This window comes from Capra hircus, chromosome 26, assembly GCF_001704415.2.
Source record: "Capra hircus breed San Clemente chromosome 26, ASM170441v1, whole genome shotgun sequence".
Classification (NCBI taxonomy): domain Eukaryota; kingdom Metazoa; phylum Chordata; class Mammalia; order Artiodactyla; family Bovidae; genus Capra; species Capra hircus.
Genome location: NC_030833.1, coordinates 6489925 through 6508895, shown reverse-complemented (window position 1 = coordinate 6508895; position 18971 = coordinate 6489925). Strand labels below are relative to the sequence as shown.

Genomic DNA, 18971 nt, shown 5'->3' with positions numbered 1-18971 from the left:
AAAAACTCTCAAACAGAGAAAAACAGGCAAAGCGTGGGAATAGACAGCTCACAGAACAAATACAGTTAATATCAGCTGTGTGCTGGAGCTGGCTGCTACCAGCATATACTGGCTGATTCTCTGCTCTTGATTCAGAGACATCACCTCAATAACCTGAAATTAATCATGGTGGAGTTTTTACAGCAGAGAAATCACCTACAAATCAAGGCTTTTTTTTGGACAGTCAATTTACCAGCACACTCTGTTAACAGATATACAAAAAGCAGTTCAAGTATACCAGCAGTCAAAGAAATTCAGAGAGAAATGAGGTCTGGATGAGGTGGAATAAGCACACTTCACCCTATTCCCCCTGCAAATCACAACATAAAAGTCTGCAGAAAGTCCATAAAGCAACCGACAGACACTCTGAAAGATGGAGAAAAGTAAATGGACTGGCTAGGGATCTCAGAGGGCTTCCCAGGTGGCTCAGTGATAAAGAACCTGCCTGCCAATGCCGGAGACACAGGAGACGCAGGTTTGATCCCTGGGTCTGGAAGATCTCCTGGAGGACGGCATGGCAACCCACTCCAATACTCTTGCCTGGAGAATCCCATGGACAGAGGAGCCTGGCGGGCTACAGTCCATGGGGTCACAGTCAGACACGACTTAGTGACTAAACAACAACAGGGACCTCAGAACTCAAGGAACTGCCCAGTAGTGAGTCCTAGGTTTTTTCTGTTTCCTCCTTCTTTATATCTTGGCCTGGGCTCTGGGGGAGGTGTCCCCACCCCCAATCTGAAAATGCAATAGTATCAGAATGAAAAAAAGAAAGAAAGAAAAGAAAAGAAAAAAGGCCTGAGGAGAGCCTGTCTTTAGCTAAAAGAACAGAAGCATGAGCCAGTAAGAGATACATTGTGGCCACACCTGACCTAATTCTGCCTCCAGGTGAGACTAGAAAAAAGCCACGCCCTGCTGTCCCCACTGGGTACCACATCCTGGACATGGCCCAGGCCTGTTACCCATCCCTCCCTATAGCAACAGGCCTCATCTCTTCCCCAGAACAAAGCCTGTGGATGGAACTTCCTAGTGGATTTCTTATCACCACAAAGACCAGAAGGAAGCAGGGCAACACTTTTCACATCTTGAAAGAAGAAAACAGTCAACCCAGAATTCTATATACATGGAAAATATTTTTCAGTAATGAAAGCGAAACAGACATTTTCAGGGGAAGGAAAACTAAGAGAATTTTTCACCAGCAGATCTGCTTTAACGGAATAAAAGAAGTCTTTTCAGATGTAAAGGAAATGATAACAGCAAGAAACCTGGGACGTCAGAAGTGAAAAAGGAACAGGAGGAGGGACGGTATGAGTAGGTGCTGTAAACCATTCTCCTTAAGTTTAAAAAACGATGCTTGGTGGTTAAAAGCAAAAATGACAACATCTAAAATGGTCTCATTACATAAAGGAAACACTGAAGGCATCCGTATCACAGGGGGAGAAGAATAAAGGGATGGGGAAGATGGTGAAGCTTTACCTTCCACTTGAAGTGATAAAATATTGATACTAGTAGACTGTGATACATTATGTACATACAATGTAATCTTTAGGGCAGCAGTTTTCAATTAGGGGTAATTGTGTCTCCTAGGAGACATCTGGCCATGTTTAGAGGGATGATTACAGATGCTACTGCCATCTACAGTTGGTAGAAACCAAGATGCTGCTAAACATTCTGTGATACACAGGACAGTCTGATACAACAAAGAGTCATCCAGTCCAAAATGTCAACAATGCTGAGGCTGAGAAACTCTGCCCTAAGGCAGCCAGACAAAAATGTATAGACAGACATATGTCATAAACACTACAGATGAATCAATAATGGAATAGGGAAAAATGTTCAACAAGCCCACAGGAAGTCAGGAAAGAGGGGCATGATAAAAACTTTAAAACGGTAGCCTTCCATTCTATCAGTAATTATATTAAAAGTAAATGGTCTGTACACACCAGTTAAAAGCCCGTGACTGACAGAACGGATGAAAAATACATGCCTCAACTCTATGCTGTTTCTCAGAAACTCATTTCAAGTAAAAAGATGGAAAGACACATTCCTTGCAAACGCCAATCAAAAAAAAAAAAAAAACTGAGCAAATGTATTAATGTAAAATAAAACAGATTTTAGAACAAAGGCACCAGAACCAAAGAAGGACATTTGTTGCTGTCGTTTAGTTGCTAGGTCGTGTCCAGTTCTTTCGCGACCCTGTGGACCGTAGCCCGCCAGGCTCCTCTGTCCAGGGGATTCTCCAGGCAAGAGTACTGGAGTGGGCTGCCAGGTCCTTCTCCAGGGGACCTTCCCGACCCGGGGACTGAACCCAGGTCTCCTGCACCTCCTGCCCTGGCAGGAGGATTCTTTACCGCTGAGCTACCAGGGAAGCCCCAGATGAAGGACGTTACATGACAATAAAAGGGTCAGCTCACCAAGAAGACACAGCAGTCCAGATTGGTTTGTACCACAAACATCAGAGCTTCAAAACACATGAAGTAAAAACTGATGGCTGAAAAGGGACACATTTCTGGCTGGAAACTTCAACATCCCTTTCAGTAATCTATAGAACTACTAGATGGAAAAAGCTATTTTATGTATCAAATGGGCAAAGCTTTGAAATATTAATACTTAATACCAGCAAAGTCATGGTGAGACAGATACTCTGTACTAGTATGGGAACATAAGTGCATGTCAGTCTTGAAAAATATTTATATATATTCAGAGGCTTAAAATGGTTACACCATTTTCTCACCGGTGATTATATCTTTGTACTTTGCATTCGGTGTTTAATTGTGTCTCCACCTCAAGTTTCCTGTCATACAAACAGAATCTGTTACTGCCAACAGCATAAAAATGAGATTGTACACATGAAGTGTGTTATATACTCTTGCAACTGGTGCGCAGAAAGTAAATCAGCGGTAAAGATTTTTGTAAATGCTTTTTGAAGGTGAAAAATGGTAAGAAAGTATGCCCATTACCATTCCTATCTCCCAATGAGTCGGCTCTGTGCATCAGGTGGCCAAAATATCAGGTATCTTATTGTATTTACTGTAAAACCTGTTTTATTGGCCAAGCCAAATTATTCACAGGGCCACCTGTCACTCTCCAAAATGTCATAGTATATAGATCAAGGGTCCCCAGCCTCTGGGATCTAATGCCTGATGATCTGAGGTGAAGGTGATAATGATAAAAACAGAAATACAGTGCACAATAAATGTAATGCCCTTGAGTCACTCGGAAACCGTCCTCCCCACCCCTCAGCCACAGAAAAGCTGTCTTCCATGGAACCAGACTCTGGTGCCAAAAAGGTTGGAGGCTATTGGTATAGATGCAAGTTGAATGGACACCCTCACTATTCTGAATAGAAGAGATAAAAATAGTCCTAAGAGGACATCCCTGGCAGTCCAGTGGTTAAGAATCTGCCTGCCGACGCAGGGGACAAAGGTGTGATTCCTGGTCTGAGAAGATTCCGCATGCCTCCGAGCAACCAAGCCTGTGTGTTACAAGCACTGAGCCCACGCCCTAGCGCCCATGCTCTGCAATAAGAAGCCGTCACAGCGAGAAGCCCGCACACTGCAGCCAGAGAGAGCCCGCGTGTAGCGCCGAAGACCCCGTACAACCAAAAGCAAACAAAAAATATCCCTCAGAAGAGCTAAACTATACTGCACCACAACTATGCCCCCAACACGGTACTACATGCTTTCTGTGGACGGTCTCATTTACCCATCTCAGGGGCTGAATTAACTCTGTTTTATACAGGCGCTGAGAACTTGAGCAACTTGTCCAAGTTCAGATGCTGGCAAGTAGCAGAGTCTGGATTCCAAGCACCTCCATCAGGCTAAGAGCTGAGGGCATACCTGGGCCTGCCTGAGTGCAGGGTTGGCCGGCAGGGGTCTGGCAGGGACGCAGGGCACGCGAGGAGCCTGGTGCAGGGGTGGGAGCCCTCGCTGCGGGGAACTCGGCCGAGGGGCGTCGGGGGCCTTGAGGGGTCTGCTGATGTCCACGTGCTGACACGGCGGCACTCTCCGGGTGTTGTCCTGCGGGGTCAGAGTAGAGAGCCACCATGTGACCATTACTGGGAATCTCCTAGAGGACACACAGTGCTAACGCCTCTGCTAAAGCTGCAGGGGGAAGGGGCTGGAGGAAGGGTGAGAAATCAAGGAGTTACAGGAAAGGGAATCTATCATTATTTACGCAAACGTCAGAATTCTAACAGAAGCACCCTTCTCACCTCCAAATCTGAACCCATGGGGACGGACATTTTTCTTGTTTTAATTTCTTTCTTGAGTGTAGTTGCTTTTCAATGTTGTGTTAGTTTCTACAGCAAGGTGAACCAGCTATACGTATACCTCCCCCCGCCGCCTTTTTAAAAATTTTCCTTCCCGTTTAGCTCTGGGATTAATTTCTATTTGAATTTTTAAAAATTGGATTAATTAATTAGCAGGTAGGTGCAAGGCACCTCAGGAAGTGTCAACACGTGTTAAGACACAGACCAGAAATTCAGGAAATTCCAAAGGACTTGTGAAAATGAGATGCAGTTCAATGTACACAAGGCTCAGTGAGAACCAAGGAAGGAGGAGCATCGGGGATTCTGGAAGCCAAGGGTGGAGGTTGGGTCTGGGTCTGTAGAAACACTGCCCACATGGTGGCCTTGTTTTTAGTGACAGATGAGATTGGACGCAGCATGAGCCTCACATACCCTGTCCCTCCCTGCCTCCCTCTTTTATTCCTTTCCCTCTAAAAACAGCTTTACTGAGGTTTAATTAACTGTTAGTTGCAGTCAATATTTAAAATGTACATTTGGTAAATTTTGATAGAGGTTCACACCCATGAAACCATCACAAGCAAAACAATGAACATACCCATCGCCATCATCAGCTATGTCTCATTTCCACTAGCCCTTTGACTTGTGAAGTCCTTCCCTCTCTTTTTCCCAGCAACTATTGATGTAATTTCGGTCATTATAAATTGGTTTGCATTTTCTAGAATTTTATAAAAATGGAATCATTGTTTTTGATCTGGCTTCTTTCACTTGGCATGATTATTTTGAGATGTATCCAAGATATTGTGTGTATCAATAGTTCATTTTGTCTTATTCTGAATAGCATCCCACTGTGTAAATATAACAAAATGTGTTTACCCTTCTACCTGATTGGTATTTGGGTCATTTCTGGCTTTTGATCCTTCAAAAATAAAGCTGCATATTTGACTCTCACAAATGAAGCTGTTTTCCCCTCATGTCCATGGTTGGGGGTGGAAAGTGGCAATGCTTATTAGGAATGGCTTCTCTTTGGAACCCAACTCTCTAGACTTTTTGGACTGAGGGAGATAAAATAGATTTTCTTTCTTTTTTTTTTTTCTTTGCTTACTGAACACCTGATAATGATTCAAAAAATCATTTGTCATTTATTGACACAAATAGTTTCCTGCTACAGTCTGGACTCTTGCCGAATGAGTTCAATATTCAGGAATTCTTATAGATATATCAGAAACACTTGGTGGGGGAAACTAAATATCAGAGTGAATGCTAGTCAACATTCACCAGGGCAGTAGGAAAGTTAAGAGACAGCAGGGAGCGGGAGGCCCTTTAAGGATCTAGCTTTTCGAAGCTGTGGGTTGGACAGAGCTTCCACAGTTTGTGTTTGGAGCAAAATGGGCCCAACCAAGGGCTCAGGGTAATGCTTCGAAATACCTTGGGAGTAGCTCTTAGAAATACCCTCATTGTGACTCTTAGGACTATCCTGGGAGTAACTCTTAGAAAAACCTTGTGAGTAACTCTTAGAAATACCTTATGAGTGACTCTTGGAAATACCCTCAGTGTGAGCCTTAGACACACCCTCAGTGTGAGCCTTAGACGCACCCTCAGTGTGAGCCTTAGACACACCCTCAGTGTGAGCCTTAGACGCACCCTCAGTGTGCCCCTTAGACGCACCCTCAGTGTGCCCCTTAGACGCACCCTCAGTGTGCCCCTTAGACGCACCCTCAGTGTGCCCCTTAGACGCACTCTCAGTGTGAGCCTTAGACGCACCCTCAGTGTGCCCCTTAGACGCACCCTCAGTGTGCCCCTTAGACGCACCCTCAGTGTGCCCCTTAGACGCACCCTCAGTGTGAGCCTTAGACGCACCCTCAGTGTGAGCCTTAGACGCACCCTCAGTGTGCCCCTTAGACGCACCCTCAGTGTGCCCCTTAGACGCACTCTCAGTGTGAGCCTTAGACGCACCCTCAGTGTGAGCCTTAGACGCACCCTCAGTGTGCCCCTTAGACGCACCCTCAGTGTGAGCCTTAGACGCACCCTCAGTGTGCCCCTTAGACGCACCCTCAGTGTGCCCCTTAGACGCACCCTCAGTGTGAGCCTTAGACGCACCCTCAGTGTGCCCCTTAGACGCACCCTCAGTGTGCCCCTTAGACGCACCCTCAGTGTGCCCCTTAGACGCACCCTGGGAGTAGCATGGAGCCACAGAAGCCCCCCTACCCAGTCCGCGGCACCCTCGCACCACAGCAGGGGTCCAGCATCAGGACCGGCAGAGGGCAGGCCCAGTCCCCTCCCCTCCCCCATGGAGTCGGGCCGCCTGGGTGAAGGCGGGGAGATGACCAAGACCACGTCCCTCTGGGGATGGGGGCCCCCTGGAATCCGGCACCCTGAGCCTCTCCCAGCCCAACCGTCGCCTCAGGGAGCCTCTGTCGTCCCGAGGGGGCTGACCCAGTGCTTTTTAGGAAGAGTCTCAGGGTCAAGTCTCTTGTTGAAACACCCGCGTCCTCACGTGCTCACTCACTCACCTCTCGCTTGTTGGAAACTCACCTTAGGTGTGCTGGAAGGTGGCGGCTTCCTCATCGGGCCTTTGCTGAGGTGGGTGAGGTGGGCCTGGCCGGGCTGGGAGCCCCTGGGGGGCTGGGAAGCGCGCACGCACCTGCAAGGCAACCCCAGACACGCTCACTGGGGGGCGCCACCATCTCTGCCTGACTCAACTTTCCCCGTGTTTTTCACAGTAACGCTCAAAACACAACTCACTTCTTTTAACTCACTGTGGTAACCATGCAAGAGAAAAGATTTACTCTCTTACAGGACTAAATTATAAATCCTGAGTTCTTTCCCCCAGAGCCATTATTCTGTTAAACTAAAGTTCTTGCAATGCATAGAAACACAACTTTGCGACACCTGGGAGACTTTTTGCAGAAAGCTGGCATTTTAGCAACATCTTGGAATATATTTGGATGAAAAGCTACCCCAGCTGATAAAAATGTTTTAATATCCCATGTCTTATAAAAATTACCAAGGTTAGGGTGGGGAAAACACACCAGTGGAGTTCATCAGCACCCTGCTTATTTATGTAATAAGCAGTGAATAGTTTGAGGGGAAAGTGAAAAGGGCAGCTGGTCTGGCAGAAACGTTAAAACACCAAACCAACAGAAAATCTGACCCCTTCTTTGCTAAGAAACACAATGATGAGCAGTTGGTCGACTTTTTCCAAACACCATTTCTTGAAAAGATGACCCCAACCCAGGGTACCTCAGCTTTTCGATGGTGTTCTTTTTATCTGTAAACAGCAGTCGTATCAACGTCTTCCTTTTGAGGTAAACCACACATCCAGCAGCAAGAAGACAGAGGATGGTGACCAGAATTCCTATCGTTAAACCCTGGTTATCTGAAACAAAGCACATTCGACTCAGAGAACGAGGCAGTTATAGTGAAATATGGGGAGTATGAAATCGTGACATTTACGGCAAAACGAACTTGGAAGGAAAGACCAGAAATGCAGTAAGTAAATCCTTGAATGGTGTATGGATAAATTAGCCTTACTTCAAAGGTCGTGCTTGAGGTGCAATCTGCCTTGCCATCATTCATTGCTGACAAGTCTGGAATTTGCTAAAGGGGAATATAATCTGGCAGGTGGGACCACAGCTCTGGCCACATGGGCCCCCCCAAGCATGCCAACAGCAGGAGAATGGTGGTCAGAGAAAGTAACAGGGAGCTGTCACTAGAATCCCATCAGAACCAAAGTGAAGTGAAGTCAAAGTGTCAGTTGCTCAGTTGTGTCTGACTCTTGCGACCCCATGGGACTGTAGCCCAGCAGGCTCCTCTGTCCATGGAATTCTCCAGGCAAGAATACTGGAGTGGGTAGCCATTTCCTTCCCCAGGGGATGTTCCCAACCTAGGGATCGAATCAGGGTCTCCTGCATTGCAGGCGGATTTTTTTTTTTTTAACCATTAGAGCCACCAGTGGTCCCCAAATCGAAGTCTTCCCAGCCCCAATGACACTTCTTCAATCTCTTTCCTTCCCTCATTCTTGGGGGTTGGAATCTGTTTTACTTTTGTTTTTTGAATTTTTTTAGACCAAGATCTTACTTCTGGTTATCATCAAATTGGAAGGTGAAAAAGAACATGCTGTTTAAATGAAACACCCTTGGATTTTGTTTTGTTGTGTTAGGGACTTAAAACACAGCCTGTGGGGGGCAAACCCTCGTCTCTGGGAGGATGTGGTTTACATTCTCGAAGGAAAGATCCCCTTTTCTGTGACTTGATTCTATTTTGTTTAGTACAGAGACTCTAAGATTCCTCAAGGATGCAGAAAGGAAGGGGAAATCAAGCCATTGAGTTGGTTTGATTGCAGCTGTGGCCAAGGGCTGTCTCTGGAGGGTTCTGGGTGCCAGGATTTGGCGGTTCACCAGGGCTGTGGGTTCCTTGGGAGTGCAGATCTCAGTTTACTGGTCTGTTCTCCCACCAGCTGCCAGGGTCTGTGTCACTAGGTAGGTGTCCCGTAGTCCTTCTGGGCTGCTGCTGATGGCCATGGCTGTAGCTTCTGTACCCAGGCTCTCCTACCTCCGACTGGGATGTTTGGCTGGTTGGGAACCAGAGAAGCCACTCCCACCCTGGGGTAGAAAGACTTCACACCCTGTTTCTGGATTTTGTCCTCAACTGACAAGTCCTACCAAGGATGTGTCTAAGGAAGACAATCAACATAAGACTGTCTGGATTCACTTGTTCAGTGTAACTGGAAAAGTCTTGCTCTGGTTTCCCGGCTAACAGGCGCCTCTTTTGAGGCTGAGCCGGCAGTCTAGGGGCCTCTGATTAAGGTCCTATTGTGTCTTAACACAGCTCATTAAAAGGTTTCCCTGTCCTTCACCATCTCCCGGAGCTTGCTCAAACTCATGTCCATCGAGTTGGTGATGCCCTCCAACCATCTCATCCTCTGTCTTCCTCTTCTCCTCCTGCCTTCAATCTTTCCCAGCATCAGGGTCTTTTCCAATGAGTGAGCTCTTCGCATCAGGTGGCCAAAGTACTGGAGTATAGTTTCTCAGCTCAGTTCAGTCGCTCAGTCGTGTCTGACTCTTTGAGACCCCATGAATCGCAGCACGCCAGACCTCCCTGTCTATCACCAACTCCTGGAGTTCACTCAAACTCATATCCATCAAGTCAGTGATGCCATCCAGCCATCTCATCCTCTGTCGTCCCCTTCTCCTCCTGCCCCCAATCAGAGCCTTTTCCAATGAGTCAGCTCTTCACATGAGGTGGCCAAAGTACTGCAGTTTCAGCTTTAGCATCATTCCTTCCAAAGAACACCCAGGACTGATCACCTTTAGAATGGACTGGTTGGATCTCCTTGCAGTCCAAGGGACTCTCAAGAGTCTTCTCCAACACCACAGTTCAAAAGCATCAATTCTTTGGCACTCAGCTTTCTTCACAGTCCAACTCTCACATCCATACATGACCACTGAAAAAACCATAGCCTTGACTAGACAGACCTTTGTTGGCAAAGCAATGTCTCTGCTTTTTAATATGCTATCTAGGTTGGTCATAACTTTCCTTCCAAGGAGTAAGTGTCTTTTAATTTCATGGCTGCAGTCACCATCTGCAGTGATTTTGGAGTTTCTTCAAATCAAACCCCTATGTCTTCAACAGATCTGTTATTAAACACTGACAGGAGCAGCTGGCACCTGGCAGATGCTGGAGAGATACTAGCTTCATGAACTTCTGAGCCCAGGTCACGTGGCTGGCTGCATTTAATAGTAAGACCCATGGTGTGGCCTTCCCTGTGTAACCCTTGGCCAGCTTCTCAAGGCCCCTCTTTTGTAGGTGTTTTGGGGGGAAGAGATTAAACCTATTTTCTTTTATGAAATGATGGCAACAGTGGATGAGTTTGGCTCTTCAGTTATTTTCATTTAAAAAATATTCTTACTTCGTACAATGAAGAGTTAGAGACTCAGTGGGTTCGCCATGTTTTAGCAGCTCCCAACCCTGAGACCCCCTGGTGTCCACAGCAAAAAGACACTCAGAGCATGTGGCCTGTCTCCCACCATCCTCTCCAAATCCTTGAACATCTGGCTCACTTGAATGTGGATGGAACATTCACATTCTGATGCGGCAGGGTTTCTGATGCATTAAAAATGAAAACCCTGCTGTTTTTGAACTCTTTGTGGCCAATTCAGAAATTAAGTTGCAGCTGAGAGGCCAGCCATCAAGGCGTGGACGGCAGTGAGGAACAGGGAGGCTGGGCCAGACCCAGCTTATTGTCTCCTGGGATGGACGTGCGCTAAGAGACGAGACTTGGAGGCCCTTTGACCACCTGCTGCGGGGCCAGGCTGAGAGGGCGGGACCCTGGGCGCCCTTGGAAGCAGCACTGAGACTCATTCACCTTTCAGTCCAGGGATGACCGGAAGTTCCCTTCCCTTCCTCACGACACGACACCGCTTTCTCTAGATGTGCCTGCTTGGAGGGGCTCTCCTACCTGGCCCTGCAGAGCAGTGTTGTGTCTGTTGTCATGGAAGCGCTGGCCAAGCCACAGCTTCAACCCTGCCCATCACTGCAGGACGTATGACTTCCTCCGTCAGCCACTGACTGACTGCCCCCGGGGCTCAGGTGGGTGCCAAGGTGGCAACACAAGTATGTTTGGGCAGTTCCTGCCCACCTCGCCCCTGACTCCCCAGCAGGGCTCATGGTGGGCTCCCTGCACCGCTGGACTTGCTGCTTACACTTCAAAGGGGGCGTCACCCTGACTTGCCCCTGCACTGGCTGCCAATCTCTCAGAGAAGACGGCCCTGCACTAGGAGACCACTTATCATCTCTGGGGAGACAAGAACTGATGGTCCCAGCATAGCCGCCCTTGGCTGTGAAAGTTATTTAACTTCTCTGAGTCTCAGGTCCTTTGTACATAAAGAAAGAAGAAGAAGAATGCCCACTTTCATAAGGATTCAATTAATGCCTACAAAATGTGAAGCCTGGGGCCCATAGGGAACAACAGCTCAGCAAAGGTGACTGCTGGGCTGGGCCCAGTCCCTTTATGAAAAGGATGGCATCTTTCTAGTAAGAGCTTTAAAAGGCACTTGACTTCACAACTCTTGGCCTCAGTAAACAAGGCTGGCCTTGATCAAGCAATCTGATCCTCTGGCCACAAGGTGCACATCCGCTTGGCAGTTTGTGGTAGGATGACCTTAACTGAGAAAATGTCACAGGCTGAGTGTGTGCTCAATGGCTCAGACATGTCCGAATCTCTGTGACCCCATGGACTGCAGCCCGCCAGGCTCGTCTGTCCATGGGATTCTCCAGGCGAGAATACTGGAGTGGTTGCCATTTCCTTCTCCAGGGGATCTTCCTGACCCAGGGATTGAACCTGCATCTCCTGCGCTGGCAGGCAGATTCTTTATCACTAGCGCCAGCTGGGAAGCCTGGAAACCTCAGCCTCTGAGCAAAGCAGAGCAGGGAGTCTCTGCAAAGATCAGGGAAGGATGAGAGAGGGTCTGGAAACAGGGGCCTCAGCCTGCGTCAGGTCACCTGGGCCTGTGGGGTCCCCCCTGGGCTTCCAGCTGTGTGCCCACCAGAGGGCTGGGGGGTCCTCTGTCCTGCCTGCAATGGTCCCCCAAGGGCCCGGCTTTCCGTGCCCCTCGGGAGCTCGGCCCACTCCCCGGGACGTGCTGTCACCACTCACCTGCTTGCCGGACGGGGCCGCTGTCCGTGCTCCCTCCGAAGCCAAACCTGTCGCAGAAGGGAGGCGCCCAGTGGGGCTCGCAATGGCAGTTCTTCCTGTTGTTGCACACCTGTCGGGCAGCGGGGGACAAAGACACCAAGAGGACGGCAGGGTTAGGACATGCCTCCACCTGGGGCAGCGCCAAGTCTCTGAGCCCTAACTGAGCCCATAGTGAAGCAAAGGCCCTGCGGCAGTGCCCCCAGCACACGGAGGCAGCCAGACTCTGGACACATCACTGCGAGGATGCACCCTGCACCCAGCCCCACACCAGCAAGTGGCTGCAAATGTAACAGAATGTGCAGCTGTTACATCAGCAGCTGCTGAGAGAAAGATGGAGACCATCAGGGCTCACTGGCTCCCTCCCACCTCTTTTCTGTCTCAATTTCCAGGTGCCTCTTTTTAGATCCAGGAAACCCTCCCAATCTGGCTGAGATGAGAAGACCTCTCAGCAGTGAGGAAGGGACCCTGCTGCTGGGCCATGAAATCCATGCCCTTGGACATCAAGGGTCTGACAACCCGAGGCGACTTCAGACAGGGTGCTCAGGGAGGCTGGGTGACTCAGGGTCCCACAGCAGTCTGACAGGCCTCCTGCTCCCCCTGATGCCCACAAGGTACTGCCTCCCCAAAGTCTGCTCTGATTCCTTCAGCAGACACTCTGGAGGGCTGGTCCCAGCTCCTACCCCTGAGTGGTGGACACAGCCAGCAGTGAGCTGTGTCCTGGTGAAATAAGAGGATGATGGCTCTGATCCCACAGGAAAGGGCTGCCCAAGAAGGTGGGAGGGGCGGCTTTGCTCTTGGTGGGCCCTGAGGCTCCACAGAGGGGCCAACGCTTGCTCACCCTGTGATCCAGGGTGGCTGATGGTGGCTGTTGCCACCTGTGATGACATTCTGCTTGCTACTCGTATGTATTATTGTCCACGGATCTGACTGAACTATTACTGGAACCAGTGGAAAATGATTATGAAAACAAGAGGGAATCCTTTCTAGAAAGACAATGAGACTGAATGCTTTGGAAATGCTGGATGACGGGTAAGGCCCTAAAAAGAACTTTGGACAAATTTGGAATGGGAAGAACAACTGAAAAATGATCAGGAAAAGCTGCAGAAGAAAGGGTCCCTCATTCAGGTTGCTCGTGAGTGTCTCAGCTTCCCTTGCACTTAGAGAAGCAAACGACACATCGTGGGTGGCGCGCTTTGGGTGGTTCTGTGTAAGGAAGTCAGGGGTGAGCTCCCATCCTGCAGGCTCAGCTCCACGTCAAAATACTGCTGGACGGGGCCAAATACATGCTTTTATGTTTTTCAGGCACATTAAATGTTTGGGGTGTATATCTCATTTGTGATGTTTCCCAGGTTGTGATGAATCAACCATAGTCAACATGAACAAACCCAGATACTTCCAACAGTCAGGAAAGCCTGATAAGTGAGAAAGCACGTTTCTATGAAGCTCACATGAAGCAGAATTAGCTGTCACTAGCTTGTCTGGAGAATCCCAGGGATGGGGGAGCCTGGTGGGCTGTCATCTATGGGGTCACACAGAGTCGGACACGACTGAAGTGACTTAGCAGCAGCAGCGGCAGCACCGCCCAGGCTGCCTGAAATCTGAATGTCCTGCTGTTTCCCCAGAGATCCTGCGGCTGGGGCACCACCCCTGGGATTCAGGCACTATCTCCTGCTGTGAACCACAGTCAGGGGCCCTCTGGACGGCGTGTGGCAGAGAGATTATAGCCCTGACAACTGCCACCCCCCACCCCAGAGGGGCTGCTGGTGAGCCTGGCCTTGCTAAGGAAAGGGTAGGGGCCTAGCTGTTACTTGTTCCCAAGTCAAGGCAGCTGCTCAGCCCCCAAGCAATGCGGGCCTTTCCTCTCCAATGTGTGGATGGGACGCCAGGGATGTTGGAGGGTCAGGAGTCCAGGGTCCCTGATCCAGCATTGCTACTACCTGGCCACCCAACCTTGGACGTGTCACTACCCCCACGTGGGTCTGGACTCATCATCAGTCAGATAATGAGGCTGCACGAGATCGTTCCTTCCAGCCATTAGGAAGAAGTCCACGATCCAATGAAGACATGAAAAGCCTGCGTTTCATACTGACAGTCAGCTACGCTCACCACCAACAGACCCATCTGAGGTGACGCTGCAGTCCCTCATGGTTACAGCACAAAAGCAATCTTATGCAAACCTCCATAATTCTGTGTTAGAATCATCAGCAAGTGTCTGCAAGCTTTAAAAATAGAATTTGGAGCACCATTTCTGCAGAAAAGGCTTCAGAAAAACAAATGAACCACTGGCATAGCTAATCAAGATTAATATGATTCCATGGGAAATAATTAAGCCCATCAGGAAAAATAAATTAGGTTTTGAACAATTAGAATCCTCCCCTCCCCCAAATCCTCTGAACTGAAACAACAGCCCTCTTTAGTTGAAACCCACTGTATGTGATTTCAAGAACATGTGGTCAGTATGTGCTGTCTTCTTTGTTTTAATTGCTTTTGGAAATATTTCAGTTCAGACACATATTCTGAATGTTGGTTGTGAGAGAGACAGCTCCGTTTGCAACGCTAATGAAAAACTCTTCATAAAGGAAGGTTAGTGTTAAAATTACTTTGAAGATGACAAAGTCCTTTCAAAAAAAAATCCAGAATGTCAATTTAAAAGATAATTACCATGCAATCTGATTTTCTTTGTTAAATAAAAATCCCATTTCTTACGCCATGTAAAGGTCAAAGAAAATGAATGTCTTCAGAAGAAAACACTGAGGAGACACTGCTATATTTTTACAAAGTGATGGATGGCAAAAATCCTTTACAAAGGAATGATTCAGTGCTGAACTTAATTATGGGCTAGCTACATGAAGGCAGTTCACCTACTTACCCCCCTGCCGTGGCACTGCACCGCACACTCGTGCACACCAAAGACACTGACATTCTGACACCGACGATTCAGGCAGATCTGGAGAAGGAGGGAAGCACAGGAGATATCTATATCCATCTACAAACACGCACACACACGCGTCTGTGTATTAAAGAATAGAGGAACGGATACAATGGCACACTACTCAGCCACGAAAAAGAATGAGACAGTGCCATTTGCAATAGCAAGGCTGGACCTAGAGATGGTCATACTGAGTGAATCGGCCAGGGAAAGACAGATATCATGCGGTATCACTTATACGTGGAAACCAAAAAAAAAAAAAGGTACAGATGAATTTACCTGCCAAACAGAAATAAGGGTCACAGATGTAGAAAACAAACTTATGGTTACCAGCAGGTAAGGGTGGGGGGGAGTGATAGTTGGGAGACTGGGTTTGACATCGTACACTACTATATATAAAATAAATAACAATAAGGACCTACTATGTATATATACTCAGTACTCTGCCATGACCTATATGGGAAAAGAATCTAAAAAAGGGTGGATATACGTATATGTGTAACTGATTCACTTTGCTATACATTCGAAACTAACACAACATTGTAACTCAACTATACTCCAAGAAAAATTAAAAAAAGAAAAAGAAAAGGCAAAACCAATACAGTATTATAAAGTAAAATAAAGTAAAATTAAAAAGTTAAAAAAAAAAAAGAAAAAGAAAAGGCAAAGAAAAACTTCAGGAAGACCATCTTTCAGTGAACGCACATGGCATAATGGTACTCTCTGCCTTGGACATAGGTTCTGACGTCCACCTCCAAATTCAGCCCGTTCCAAGTCTCACGTCAGTGTGGACACTATGGGAGTCTTGTATCTTCATGGCATGTTATATGGTTTTGGGCAACTCTGAAATTATGGTAACTGATTTCCTCATGACTTTTGTGTGGAGCTTGCAATAACATCTACATATTTCAGCGTTTTTGCCCCCATTTTTTCCCTACTATTAAAAGATATAGGAGAAAACAGAACAGCCTAATCCTTCACCTGTGCCAACAGAGACTCAAAGACTCCAGGAACCCAGGATCCGAGAATCTCTCCAGGGAAATAGTAAAATATGGGAACTTTCCCCAATTGCTGACTGACAGGCATTATCGTTGATGACATAAACCATCAACAGAAACGCTCAACAGCGGAGAACAGACGCTTCCCTTGTGTGTATCAAGCCTCTGCAGAGGCAGTAATTTGCTAAATGATACTGGGCTGGTTGAAAGAATTTAGTCTCATTTCAAAGGTGCATAATATACTCCAGACTCATGGGATCAGGCTCTTTATCTCCTATAGAATGTTACAAATTGGTGGAGTCAAAGGAAGAAAAGTTGAATTTTTAGATTACAGAAGCATTTTTAATCAAGTAGGACCTTCCTACGGAGAAGGCAATGGCACCCCACTCCAGTACTCTTGCCTGGGAAATCCCATGGGCGGAGGAGCCTGGTAGGCTGCAGTCCATGGGGTCGCAAAGAGTCGGACACGACTGAGCAACTTCACTTTCACTTTCACTTTCATGCATTGGAGAAGGAAATGGCAACCCATTCCAGTGTTCTTGCCTGGAGAATCCCAGGGATGGGGGAGCCTGGTGGGCTACCGTCTATGGGGTCGCACAGAGTCGGACATGACTGAAGTGACTTAGCAGCAGCAGCAGGACCTTCCTATGAGACATTGACCATCTGACCCCCGCAGCTTATCTAAGGCAAGATGAATGCCCTGCAAAAGAAGTGCTGGTCGAAGCGGCTGTCAGGGCTGGTGGGGTCTTGGCCAAGGGGACTGGCACATTCCTGCTGATGAAAGAAACTGTTTGGGGTTGCAATGAGCACAACAGGACCCCAGTCAGAATCACAACGGATAGGTGCTGCCCTCCCCCCAACCCACGGGCCAGGCGCAAAGATGGCTTTCAAAGAACCGGGGCTCTGCAGGAAGGAGATCAAAGCACATTTAATTTTGCACATGAAGTGAAAAGCTCACTGATAAATTGAGTCCTTGGAATTTCAGTGTTCAGATGCACCTGGCCTTGGCTGTTCAAATCACCGTTTAAATGGTGTCATTCTAATGTCAAGACTTGAATATAAACGAATGTGTGTGATTAAGGAGATATCCAGAATGTATAATGTGTTTCGCATATCATCCTGTTTCCTTAAGGATAAAGCATTGACGGCCTGTGAAGGAAGGGGGTGGGGTGGGGAGGAGGGGACTCCTGCCCTGGGGACCCAGCTGCAGGAGCTGGCTAAGCACCTTTCCTTTCTGCTCTGTGACCTCCGGTTAGTAATGGTTTCATATTCATTTTGAAAATGGGGCCCTAATCAAAGCCTCTTCCTTCCTAAAATGTTAATTATTAACTTGCGATCATTCAGTCTGATGAGAAAGTTTAGTGGGAAAAAAAAAAAATCAATGTTGCAGAATGTGAAAATCTCAATTTTTTTTTTTTTAATCATTGTGGACTTCATTCCTAACCTCCCTCCCCAAATATCTCAGTCTACCTTTCCCCCTTGTCTCCAAAAAACCACCTTTGGCTTTAAGCTTATCCCATCTCCTCCCCTCTCCTGTCCCTCTGTGGGGGTCTCTGAAACTACATATGACTTCCCATTCTGTCCAGGTGAGAACAAGTCCCTACTGTGCCAAAAACCCAGACCACATTTCCAAGAACAATATAATACGCTGCTGTGTTTCCTTCCAGAGTAATTTCCTGGCTGGAAACTCACATAACACCCAGAGTGTAGAAAAGACTTCTTAACACTGAAGGGCTGAGAAAACAAGCTCGATTTCCCCAAATCTGCATCTCAATGGTCAGCCGAAGAGCTAGGATTTGCTTATTTATTCTTTTCCTTGTAGGTGCAAAGAACTGGATTTCGGAGGCAGCATTCTGAGAAGTGGCTTTTGAAAAACAAACCATCCCTGTAACTCAGGTCTCAAACAGGACGTTTCCCAGTGGGTCTTTCCAGACTCATGTTTGTGACGCAAGGGAGCACTTGGGCTTACTTTTCCGTCTGCGCACTTTGTGCCGGCAAGCACGAGCCCCGGGTCCGGCAAGTCATCACCCAAGTACACGTGGGTCCCACGGCACAGAATCCGGCCTCCTTCCTGCAGGGGGATATTCGTTTCTATGGAAACAGCATTGGTACCAATGACTGGTCGGCTGGCACCTCCTTGACACTGGATTTTTCCACACTTAGCGTCTCTGGAAAGGCAAGAACAGACAGTCCTCAAAGAGGGAAAGTGTGGAAGCAGCCCTAAGTGATCTGGGAGGTTCAAAGGCATGGTGTGGTCAGGACACAGACCCTCCCCCCGTACCTCATCGCGCACTTGGCAAAGGAGCTCTTGGAATCTTTGCCGCAGTTGCCATAAGGGTCACCTGCGGAGTTGACTCTCTCAAAGCAGATCCCGGGGGCAGGTTTAGCACCTGAAACAGAAGCAAAGCAGCACTCTCACCTCCTGCAAGCTTTTGGGATAGTCTTCTTTGAACAGCACTGGTGGCTCAGTCGGTAAAGAATCTGCCTGCAGACCAGGAGGCTTGGGTTTGATCCCTGGGTTAGGAAGATCCCCCTGAAGGAGGAAATGGCAACCCACTCCAGTATTCTTGCCTGGGAAATCCCATGGCCAGAGGAGCCTGGCAGGTTACAGTCCATGGGGTCGCAAGAGTCGCACATGACTTGGTAAACGAAACCACCGCCTGACTTTATAAAGGGAGATGGGCTCCAGTGTCCTGAGAAGTCTCACCTGGCATCTTGGCTGATGCCTGAGCCCGCTCAGCTCACAGCAGAGCTTGTGTTTCATCACTCCTTCTGGAGGGCTGCTCTGCAGGCCCATGACATGTGCAACCTCTCAGGAGGTGAGGTCCGGCTCTGGGACCAGACCCGACCCCACACCAAGATGCTGACTGGCTGGCTGCGGTCAAGCAGGGAGGCTTGATTTCTTGAACAACTCCCACACAACTCAGCCAAAAAACGCAAGCTAAAGCAGGCTCCACGGAATAATGATGACTAATGAGCAGAAGCAATGAGAGAGGCAGACAGAAAGAGAGAACATGCAAGGCAGGGGTCGCATGCCCCGTCTGCAGCCTCACAAAGCTCCCTGTC

General features: G+C 48.0%; 1 protein-coding gene across 2 annotated transcripts in view; it reads right to left on the bottom strand.

Annotated features, from left to right (window-relative positions):
* Positions 1-18971, bottom strand: part of ADAM12 (ADAM metallopeptidase domain 12) — a 394156-nt gene that overhangs the window by 26938 nt on the left and 348247 nt on the right. For both annotated transcript variants that reach the window (XR_001917324.1, XM_018041560.1), the window contains exons 15-21: positions 18187-18295; positions 17875-18073; positions 14848-14925; positions 11940-12048; positions 7526-7661; positions 6818-6926; positions 3876-4055 (exon numbers count right to left, since the gene is read on the bottom strand). Coding sequence is in view for 1 of the 2 variants with exons in the window: in XM_018041560.1 (XP_017897049.1) it covers positions 3876-4055; positions 6818-6926; positions 7526-7661; positions 11940-12048; positions 14848-14925; positions 17875-18073; positions 18187-18295 (920 nt within the window). In the remaining variant the exon portion in view is untranslated. The remainder of the gene's footprint in view (positions 1-3875; positions 4056-6817; positions 6927-7525; positions 7662-11939; positions 12049-14847; positions 14926-17874; positions 18074-18186; positions 18296-18971) is intronic.